Below are 11944 nucleotides of genomic sequence, written 5' to 3' on the forward strand. Positions count from 1 at the left end.
TTATTAATTTTTTAAATTATTTGCCCAACTAATATAAAAATAATTAAATTCGTGATTTAATAAACTTGATCTTCTTTGTAGTTGATAATTTAAAGTTTATATTAATTATTTAATTTGATATTTTTTGTGGACATTTATTTTGGTTAATAAAGATGAAATATCATAGTAAATGAAAAATAAATTAGAGAGGGATTAATTATTGTAAAATGATTTTTTTTTTAAAATCCAATTCATAACTACCTTCTTAAAATAAAAAAAAGAAAAAAGAAAAAAATATTTTTGGATTTAATCTATTAATGTATTTTTGGAAGCACAATAAATATTATGATGCACCTTTAGCCGTCTTTACTTCCAGTCATGGCTCTTCTACTAGCAATTTGAATAACTTGGCTAAACTTTGGTGTTCTCGTCTTGATCATTCTGTTGTTGATATTTTGAAGCAGATTCTTACATCTTGTAATATCTCCAATGATTGTGATAGACATAATGTTTGTTGTGCTTGCCAATATGCAAAAAACCATAGATTACTTTTTCCATTATTTGAATCTAGAGCTTCTCAACCTCTTGCTTTAGTTCATACTGATTTGTGAGATCTTGTCATTGTTATCTCCACAATTAGTGCAAATTATTTCTTATTATTCTTTGATTTTTCTCGGTTTTCTTCACTTCATCCCTTACATACTAAAAGATCAAGCTTTGCCTACCTTCCTTAAGTTCAAAACCTTAGTTGAAAATCAATTCAATTCTCGATTATAATGTTTATAATTTGATAATGGAGTGAATTCAAAGCTTTCACCCTCTTTCTAGCTACACATGCGATTGAATATGACAAGCTCGGTTTGAAGGAAAAAAAAAAAAAAGAGAAAAAGAAAAAAGAAAAAATAAATAAATAGAAAATATAGGGAGTTTAGGGTGTAAGGTGGAAGTAAAAAAAATAAAAAAGACAAGAATATAAAGACGGCGCATTGGTTAATGCGTGTGGCAATGGAAAAAAAATATAAATGAATAAAAGATACTTTTGTAGTTAAGGAAAGATTGTAACGAAGGGAGAATGCGGTGTGTTTAATATATAAAGGAAAGAAAAGATACTTTTGTAGTTAAGGAAAAATTGTAACGCAGAGAGAATGCGGAGTGTTTCCTATATAAAGGAAAGAAAATAAATAAAATAAAAAAGAAAGAAGAAAGGTAGTCTCCTTAATGAAAAATGAAAATTTTAAAAAATGTTGAAAATTTGGTAAGGTATAAAGCTGATATAATAGTAATAATAATTTAATAGGACAATTTTAGGAGTTTTAGTTTAAAATATATAGGTATTGAATGATTCCTGGAATAGAATTTTAGAAAGGACATAAGTTTTATGGAAATTTGGAAATTCTTTAATTAAATTGTTATTGATTAGGAAATTGAAAATAATATTAGTGATAATAGTATTAATATAAGAAATTATTTAGGATTACTAATAATAATATAAAATATTATTAGGATGGTGTAATTTATAAATTTTTTATGTAATAGTTATTTTTTATTATATTAGGTGAAAAGTAGATTCTTTACGATTAATTTCTCTAAGGTTTTTGAGTGTTTATTTGAGGTAAGAAAAATTAATGAGATATAATAATTGACATTTTCAGCCTTAATCAATGGGATATAATATTTGACATTTTTCATTCTTATCAATAGCATATAATAGTTGGCCTTTACATTTCTTAATGAAATGTAATTGTTTTGAATCCCAACTTTTCGGGATTTGGTTAGATATTACCAGTACTAATAGTGTTTGACTTCGTCCACCTTAAAATGAACAAATTTGAAGTTAGTCTGTCATTTGTAAAGTTTCACTTAATTAGGTGTCATTTTAAAAATATTTTGAACATATTTTATTTGAATTTGATATAAAATTGTTTTCACATAAATATGAAATTTTGAACTCAAAAGTTTTTATGAAAAAAAAATTATACATTGTATCTCTTATTTATAATCAGAATTGAAAATGTTTTATCCATAAAATTATATTAATATTCTTGTTAAGTTTTGAGTTCATTCTCTTTTTTGACAATTTTTTTTTCTTCGGATACTCTCTATTTAGGTTAGAAGTGATGGTTAGATTGAGAAATTGTGTTTATTAGGATTTTGATTCAAACTTTATTTTGGATATTGTTTAAATGTTATAATTTAATTATTATTTGAATTATTTGAGTTTGAAGTTATTTGAATAATAGTATTTTGGTTGATGTGTTAATTTTAAAGTTGAGATTTGAGAATTATAGAAATTTTTTATTTTACTTTTCAAAATGAGTTTGAAATTTTTTTATTTTCTTTGAATAATAGTAACCTTCCAATCACAAAATGATTGTTTGACTAGTTTGGATTTTGAAGTTTTGAGCTGGAGGTATGAAATTGACATTACAGGGGTTTTGGGACATGACAAATGAACAATGATGAACAATGATGAGTTTTTAATATGGATTTCAAGCCAAAAGTCAACATTTCTTGTCTTGTTTCCTTAGTCCAAAACGGTGGCATAAAATAATAAAACATGAGAATCTCCTTTATGTAAAATCTAGTCTTGAAGATTTTTTTTTTTTTGGTAACCTAGTCTTGAAGATTTTTTTTTTACCAAAAAAAAAAAAAAAAACCCCCATGGGCTCCTATACATATAGAAACTTTAAAAGAGAATCTAATGAAACTTGATTGCATGTTATCTTATCTTTTGTTTCTTTTTTAATTTTTTTTTTTTTAACTATAAGTTCCTATTGAACAGAAAATTTTCAATTGAAATTTCACAAAGAGTCATAAATTTGAAATTCTAAATATTCTTATAATTGTAATTTTATAATTTTTTTAAGGGAAACTTTAACTTTTATAAATCAATTTTATTTTCATCTATTTAAAAATATTTTAAAATACATACATTTTTTCATAAGATAATTATTTCTTAAAATATCCTTTTATTTGATAATACCCTTATAAATAAATGTATTATAAATTTTTTATTATATGATATGAGACATAAATCTTTGTGGAAATTTTTTTATCAAGTTGATAAATAAAATCTTTGTAATTTCATGATTAATAATGATTTTACATCTTGTATTACATAAATCAACTCATCTTCTCATCTTTTTTATTTATTTTTTATTTTTATAAAATTGAATAAAAATTTTATTAGTTAACATTAACAATAAAATAAAAAATTTTAAGAATTAAAAATAAAATTTAAACCAAAATACTTAAAAATTAAATACAATTAAAACCAAAAAACTTAAAAATTTTAAAATTAAAATATTGACTCTCATTGTATTTCCAAATTTTTCTCCAAATTTATATTTTTTGCTAGTGTGCTTCAACGAAGTGAAAGTTAATATTTTATTTTTATATTTTTACCATTAAAGTTTTTTTTTTTTAGTTTTAATTGTATTTTTAATTTTTAAAATTTCTTATTTCATTAACTTAACAATTGGTAAAAAAAAAAAAATTATCAAGGGAGAATTATCTTTTGGGGGTAGATGGACCCCCAAATTAACAAAAGGTCCATATAACTCTTCAAATTGAGTTGAAAGATATGAAATAGTAACGGACAAATATACCCTTTAAGAACATATATAAAATATTTTATAAAATTAAGATAAATAATTTTTTTCAATAATTTTTTTCAAAAATATTAAATTAAATAATTTTTTTTTCAAAATATTAAATTAAATTTTTTTTCAAAAATATTAAATTAAATTAAAGTATTTAAAAAAATATTAAATTAAATATTTTTTTAAATATTAAATTAAATAAATTTATTTTAAAAAAAATATTAAATTAAATAAATTTATTTTTAAAAAATATTAAATTAAATAAAAGTATTTTAAAAAATATTAAATTACATAAAAGTATTTAAAAAAAATATTAAATTAAATAAAAGTATTTTTCAAAAATATTAATTTTTATCCTTCAACTCAATTTCCATACTTTCATTGGGTCTTGGGCTCAATTTGAAGAGTTACATGGACTTTTTGTTAATTTGGGGGTCCATCTACCCCCAAAACATAATTCTCTCAATTATCAATTGATGTTATTAATCTGACAAGTAAAAGGATTATTTTAGAAAATGATTATTTAACTTATGAAAAGTACATATATTTTAAAATATTTTTAAATTGAGGAAAATAAAACTGATTTATAAAATTTGAAATTATTATTTTTCTATATTTTTTAAAATTAGTGAGCCAAGACAATTTGTGCAAAGCTAGTTTACTCTTAAAGTTAATTTTTAAGAAATAGAAATTAAAAATTGAAAGTTAAAAATTAAAATTAAAAACTAAAAGATAAAATTAAAAAGAAAGTGTATGTGTATGAGAGTCCACGTGTCATATATTTGTGCATCAATATATACCATATATAAGATTGGAGAGGGGATTAAAGTCATCAATGAGATTAAGACGACTTTAGAATGGTGCCAAAGTGTAGTGCCCGATTCAATAAAGGCATAAAAATGGGTTCAAGCCATATTGGTAGGAAAAACTTAGTGGTCTACAATATGATGTAGCTCTCCAAATTGATCTTCCAATGTTCGAAAATAAACAAATCACTTTATTGAATTGAGGAGCATACGCGAGAATATAGTCCTCTCAAGTTTTCAAGAGCAATCTTAAAAAGATTCTTTCAACAAAAATAAAGGATACATAAAACATTCTTAAATTTCATTGTTCTTTGTAATTGATAATTTAAAGTTTATATTATTTAATTTGATATTTTTTGTGGACATTTATTTTGATTAATAAAGATGAAATATCGTAGTAATGAAAAATAAATTAGAGAGGGATTAATTATTGTAAAATGATTTTTTTTTTTTTAAATATCCAATTCATAGCTACCCTCTTAATTTTTACACAATAAATCTTATGATGCACCTTTAACCATCTTTACTTCCAGTCATGGCTCTTCTACTTGCAATTTGAATAACTTGGCTAAACTTTGGTGTTCTCGTCTTGATCATCCCATTGTTGATACTTTGAAGCAGATTCTTACATCTTGTAATATCTCTAATGACTGTGATAGACATAATGTTTGTTGTGCTTGTCAATATGCAAAAAACCATAAATTACTTTTTCCATTATTTGAATTTAGAGCTTCTCAACCTCTTGCTTTAGTTCGTACTGATTTGTGAGATCTTGCCACTATTATCTACACAATTAGTGTAAATTATTTCTTATTATTCCTTGATTTTTCTCGGTTTTCTTCACTTCATCCCTTACATACTAAAAGATCAAGCTTTGCCTACCTTTTCAAAACCTTAGTTGAAAATCAATTCAATTCTCGATTATAATGTTTATAATTTGATAATGGAGGTGAATTCAAAACTTTCACCCTCTTTCTTGCTACATATGAGATTGAAAACAGATGCTCTGTCCCAAAACAGAAAAGATGAGGCATATAGTAGAAACTGGTTTGGCTCTCTTAGCTACTACTTGTTTTGGCTCTATGCGTTCCAAACTGTCATATTCCTTATTAATCAAATGCTTACCAAGGTACTCCATCACTTTCAAATTGTATTTGGGAAAACACCAAATTACCATCACTTTAAATTTTTTGGATGTCTCTACTATCCTATATTCGCCCATATAATAAACACAATTAAACTCCTATGTCAATCAGTCTACTGCATCTTTCTTGGCTCTAGCACAATTCACAAAGGTTAGTTGTGCTTAGATTACAATTCCCTGACAATTCATCTCTTTGTCATCTCATACCTCTTTTTATCCTACCTATTCCCTGACAATTCTACTCATTCTTCATCTGTTATCACTAAAAAAGTCACCAATATGTATTATTTTTAATATTTAAAATAAAAATTATATCATGTAATAAAAATTTTTATCTTAAAAAATGAAATTTCTCTAATATTTGACAATATTTATGATTAAATTATTTAAATTTTATAAATTAAATTTTTTAATATTATGCTATTCAAAATATAAAAATAAATTATATAATATATATTAATATTTTTTTATTTTTTTAATGATGAATTTAATTTATAATAAAAAATTATTTTGCAAAATGAGTATATAAAAAATAAAAAATTATTTTTAAAATAAATTTAAGATATATGAGATATACATATTTCATATCTTAGTATGAAATTAATATATCTCATATAGAAGGGATAAAGAAAAAAGGTGGATAATATATTCCATCACTTATTCTATCCGATGTTTGGTTGAATATAGGATAGGATAAGTGATAAGATAATTTATCATATCTTATCGCCATCCAAATATGGGATAAGATATAATATATCTTCTCTTATTCTATCACATGTTATATAGTCAATCAAACATGGCCTAAAGACATAAAAATGAGCTCATGCCATATTTGTGGGAAAAAATTAGTGGTCTACAATATGATGTAGCTCTCCAAATTTATCTTCCAAAGTTTGAAAATAAATGAATTACTTTATTGAATTGAGGAGCATACACATGAATATAGTCATCCTTTTAGCCTTAGTTCCCCACCTCTCAAGTTTTTAAGAGAAATCTTGAAAGATTCTTTGAACAAAAATAGAGGATACAAATACAATTTGTATGAAGTTAAAATATTCATTAAGAAACATGAGATATTGTGTCAAGAACATGAATGATTGTGTAGGTTTTGATTGGCATAAGACCATAAAGAGTAGGCACATTTAAATCTCTCTTTCATTTTTAGGAGATTTATTGATGATGATTTGAATCGTGTAGTTTACATACAGAGTTTGATTGAAGCAAAGAGATGATAGCATTGTCCACATTCATCGGTCAATTAGGTAAATGATGGGAATGAACCGATCACTCTCAATGAGTTCAATAAGGTTCACAACCTAATTTAAGGCTTCTAATGGGCTATTTCTTGAAAATTTTCAAAATCAATGCAGCAATAGATTTTCTGATCACACAAAGGAACAACTTATTGCCATATAATTAATAGTTGTACAACATTTTCCATCTCACAGATGTACATATAAAAGACACTTAGGAGTACAATTATTGTATTTTAATAGCCCTGTAACTCCTGAAAACAAATGATAATACTTCATAAGGGCCCTTGGTTATTAATCAATCTAGTTCTGTGGAGGAACAAGAATGGTGCTCTTTTTTATCTTTGCCCTGAAAAGCTGCTCAAACTCTGGACCCACATTGAGAGAGGCCTGTAAAACTTGTGGAGATAATGCTCCCCATACTGATGTTTTCCCAGTAAATTCACCAAATACAGGCCTGTAAACAAACAAACCAGAAACATGTAACAAATAGTTAGTAATTAACCCTACAATCAATGATGTGTAATGAGAAAACAAGTTATTGAATTGATGCTTACTGTGTAGTTGTTATCATTGAGAAGTACTCTATTCCTTCACCATCTGCAATGGCAGAAGCCACAAAGAACCTTGGCACAACAAACAAGTGACCAGCCTTCACTTTCGTGTCCAAGGCACGTTCACCATTGATGCCAACAACTTGAATCCTTCCACTCCCTTTTGCAACATAAATTACTTGAACCGACGAATCTGCCGCGTATACTGGTGAGGACATGGCATTGGCATCCAGCTTCACAAGGGTGGCGCTGAGCCCAACTTCTCCAAGGAAGGGAAACTTCTTTGCTGTCAATGCAGTAAGCAATCCAGCATTTTGGACATGGATATCAGGTAATGCAGCATCAATATTAAACACCAATTTATCAGGACTGTTCTTGCAGGGGTGGGGCATTTTGTGGCCCTCTGGTAGCTGAATTAGCAAGAGGCCAGATTGGCTTTTTGCAAGCTTTTTGGCTTCTTCGTTGTTGATATCATAGGCTCTGGAGTTAAATTCAGTGGAAAAACCTCCAAGGATTCCTTGAGTTCCGGTTAGTAGGAAGTATGTGAATTCTCCGGGAACATAGGCCTTGGAAGTTTCACCAAGGAATACGATAATTAGTTCTGAGTCTCCATCATTGTACCACCATGAAACTGCTCCGGAGGGCACTGGTATTATATCTCCTTTCTTGAGCCTCAACACCACTTCTTGGGATGCATTGGGTGATACCATTCCAACTACTCCACAGCTGCCTGGATGTGGACAAAATATATTTTCATAAATGAGCCACTGGGATAGGGTTTGATGGCACAGTGGGTAATATCAAAGAATCATTTTGAAAGAAACATAAAAAAAAAATAAAAGAGAAATATTGAAGGGCCCACTTTCTCTCTCTCTCTCTCTCTTTTCAATTTCTTTTTCCTTTTCCCAAATATAACCCTAGCCCTCAACTTCTTTCATCTCTCTTATCCCTTTTCTTTCTTCAATTCTAGTCTTGTTCCTTTCTTCTCTTTTTCATTCTTGCATGTCATGGCGACCCCCTCTCCCTCTCACACCAGTCACAGCCGACTACCATGGCTGTGTGCACTCTTTTTGTTCTAATTTTTGAGAAAGAAAAGAAAATTGAGGAGAAGAGATTTTAGGGAGGAATAATTAACAATTCTCTAAAGAAAAAGAAAAAGAAATAGAAAAAGAGTTCTAATTAAGAATAAGACATAAAAAGCTCGGGGATTTACAGACCTTGAAGAACATAACCAATTCTGTTGGAGTCAGCATAGTGAGGGAGAGCGAAGCCACGAGGCTGCAGAACAAGCCTTCCACCACCAACCTTTGCTTCCTTGAGCAATTCATATTCAGCACTTGACCAACGGTAATATGTTCCACCTTCTCCTTCGAAGATCTTTTGTGCAAACTTTGGTGCTAAGTTCAACTCCATGGATTATGTCTGTATATTTGAAAGAAAGCAAATGAACGACTGCCTGCAAAACACAGATCAAAAGGTTAAGACTACGATTAAGATCATGTAGAGAGATAATGAACATCAGGTGGAGTAATGGGGTAGAGTAGACAAAGTGGGCTAATGTGGAAAAACAAGCTCAACCTTCATCTTGAAATTCAGGTCATATCATTCATCCATAGTTCTCAGATGTGTACATTGAAGGCCACTAACATATACATATAGATAGATAGATAGATAGATAGATAAGAGTGAGTACAAACCTTGATTTTATGAGAAACAATAGAAAGAGACTAAGTTGAATGTTATGAAAGAGATGAAGAGAGACTTTTGAGAGATGAATATGAGGAAGATTAGGGGAGCATTTATAGAGTTCGGGAGGAGGTTGAGTAGGAAAATTGCCCATCTTCTGGACTTTACTTGTATAATACATTTTTCTCTTTGCTTTTCACACAATCCATCTTCTAGAGTTTGGAAGATTTATCCTTTTCTTTTGACTTCTGCAAATTCATCATCTCTTCCTGGTTTTCAAACTCTTCACAGACTAATATTTCTATAGAATTTGAGTTCATAATGGGCTTTGACAAAAGTGCATGCAATACAATTAATCAAAAGATAAATATAACAATAAAGTTTGAATGGTGCATAAGACGTTCCCTTGGAGAGATGATGGTGGCAAAGTATATCTAAAATTAGTTTTATCTTGTAAAAATTTTCTACTTGAGAAAACGCTACAAATAAAAATTGTATCCAAAAAGGCCTAAAAGAGACGTATGTTTTGTCGTGAATCAACATTTTTGGATATGTGGAAATTTGACATTTTTGTCTACTGCCTAAAAATTGATGCCCTTGTTCTTCCTTCTCGAATTTTCCAATTATCACACGTTGGAAATTATTATCGTAACATTTTCTTATTCAATGAAAAAAATATCTTCACAAAGTTGAAAAGTAAAGGAATAGGAATTAATTATAAGCACGAATGATGTGTGAGATAAGGTTTATCAGGAACCTTATCTTTGTAAGTAGCTTCTCAACGTCCCTCGTGGGATAAGGTCCACCAAAACTTCATGTTCTATCACCATGCAATAGCTTGTAAATATTTTATTAATTTTTTGAATTATTTGGACAAATATAAAAATAATTAAATTTATGGTTTAATACATGTTGGCCTCGATTTAATGAATCTAACAAAATGAACACCTTGATAGTTGATAATTTAAAGTTTATATTATTTAATTTTATTATTTTTGTGGACATTTATTTTGATTAATAAGGATGAAATATCACATTGCATGGAAAATAAATTAGAGAGGGATTAATTATTGTAAAATGATTTTTTTTAAAATATCCAATTCATAGCTACCTTCTTAAAATTATTAATAAATAAATAAATAAAAGATTTTGGATTTAATGTATTAATTTATTTTTGGAAACACAATAAATATTATGATGCACCTTCAGTCCTCTTAATTTACTTCCAATCATGGCTTCTCTATTATGAATTTGGATAACTTGGCTGAACTTTGGCACTCCCATCTTGGTCATCGTGTTGATAATACTTTGAAGCAAATTCTTACATCTTATAATATCTCTAATGATTGTCATAGACATAATGTTTGTTGTGCTTACTAATATGCATAAAGCCAAAGATTACCTTTTCCATTATCTGAATCTAGAGCTTCTCATCCTTTTGCTTTAGTTCATACCGATTTCTGAGGTCCTGCCACTGTTATCACATAATTTTTCTTAGTTATCTTGGCTTTATCCCTTACATACTAAAGATCAAGTTTTGCCTACCTTCCTTAAGTTCAAAACCTTAGCTGAAAATCAATTCAATTGTTGATTACAATGTTTATAATCTGATAATGGAAGTAAATTCAAAGCTTTCACTCCCTTTCTTGTTACACATGTGATTGGAAATAGATGCTCTTGTCCCAAAATATCGAACAAAATGTAGGGTTGAACGATTGAATGATTATTGACAATAGATTTTTGGAAAGAATATGTTTTATGGAAATTTGGAAATTCTTTAATTAAATTGTTATGGTTTAGAAAGTTGAAAATAATATTAGTGATAATGATATTAGCATAGGAAATTATTTAGGATCACTAATACAAACAAAAAATATTATTAGGTTTGCCTAATTTATAAATTTTAGATAAATAGTCAATAGTAATGGTTTTTTTTTATGTGATGTAAGGAGTAGATTCTACACAATTAATTTCTTCAAGGTTTTTGAGTGCTTATTTGAGGTAAGAGAAATTAATGTGAATTTTATAAAAGAAAATGATTTTCTTTTTATATGTTATTTTCAAATATGTAAAATATTATTTTTGTTTCTATGTATGGATCAAATATATTTTGCTTGAAAACATATATTAAAATATTTTTCTTTTGATTATAACAAAAATATATAGAGATATTATGTTTATGTATGTTTGAATAAATGAAATGAAGTGTTTGATTCTGATTTGTTTGGCCCTAGTCAACAAGATATAATAGTTGACAATTTTTGCCATAATTAATGAGATATAATAGTTAACCTTTATTGTCCTTATCAAAGAGATATAATAGTTAACCTTTATATTTCTTGGTGGGGAATGTAATTGCTTTGAATCTCAACCTTTAAGGGTTTGGTTAGAGGTTACTAGTATAGTAGTATTTGGTTTCGTCCACCTTAAAAATAATAAATTTGAGGTTAGCCACCCATTTGTATAATCTCACTTAATTAGGCATCATTTCTTATCTAATAACCAAAGTAAAATATTTTGAATGCATGATTTGATATGAAATTGTTTTGACATATATATATATATATAATTAAAAAGAATTGAAAAGATTTGGATGTTGTAGTATATTTAAACTCATTTATGAAAAAGATTGTATATTGTACCTCTTATTTGCATTGTTTTAAAAACTGGACCGGACCAACCAGTCCGACTGGTCGGATTGTCAACTGGTGAACTTTCTAGTGCAGTCCATCTCAATGAACTGTTTCATGGTCAAATCGGCATGGAACCATTCAAACCGACGGTTGAACGACCGAATCGGACAAACCGTCCCGTTTTTTACAAATTGGCCAGACCTCAATTGCTACAAATATTTGTTTACTATTAAGAGGCCCATTATCCATCAGGCCCATTCCACGCCCACTACTTTTAAAACTAAAAC

At 28.0% G+C, this 11944-nt stretch overlaps 1 protein-coding gene across 1 annotated transcript; it reads right to left on the reverse strand.

Annotated features, from left to right (window-relative positions):
* Positions 1-6908: 6908 nt before the first annotated feature.
* Positions 6909-9093, reverse strand: LOC117925849 (11S globulin seed storage protein 2-like). The gene is made up of 4 exons (XM_034844961.1): positions 9036-9093; positions 8556-8794; positions 7342-8068; positions 6909-7241 (listed from the first exon to the last, which is right to left on the reverse strand). Exons 2-4 carry the CDS (start codon positions 8749-8751, stop codon positions 7088-7090), a joined length of 1077 nt encoding a protein of 358 aa, XP_034700852.1. The 5' UTR covers positions 8752-8794; positions 9036-9093; the 3' UTR covers positions 6909-7087.
* Positions 9094-11944: the final 2851 nt, after the last annotated feature.

This window comes from Vitis riparia, chromosome 12 (genome assembly GCF_004353265.1).
Source record: "Vitis riparia cultivar Riparia Gloire de Montpellier isolate 1030 chromosome 12, EGFV_Vit.rip_1.0, whole genome shotgun sequence".
Classification (NCBI taxonomy): domain Eukaryota; kingdom Viridiplantae; phylum Streptophyta; class Magnoliopsida; order Vitales; family Vitaceae; genus Vitis; species Vitis riparia.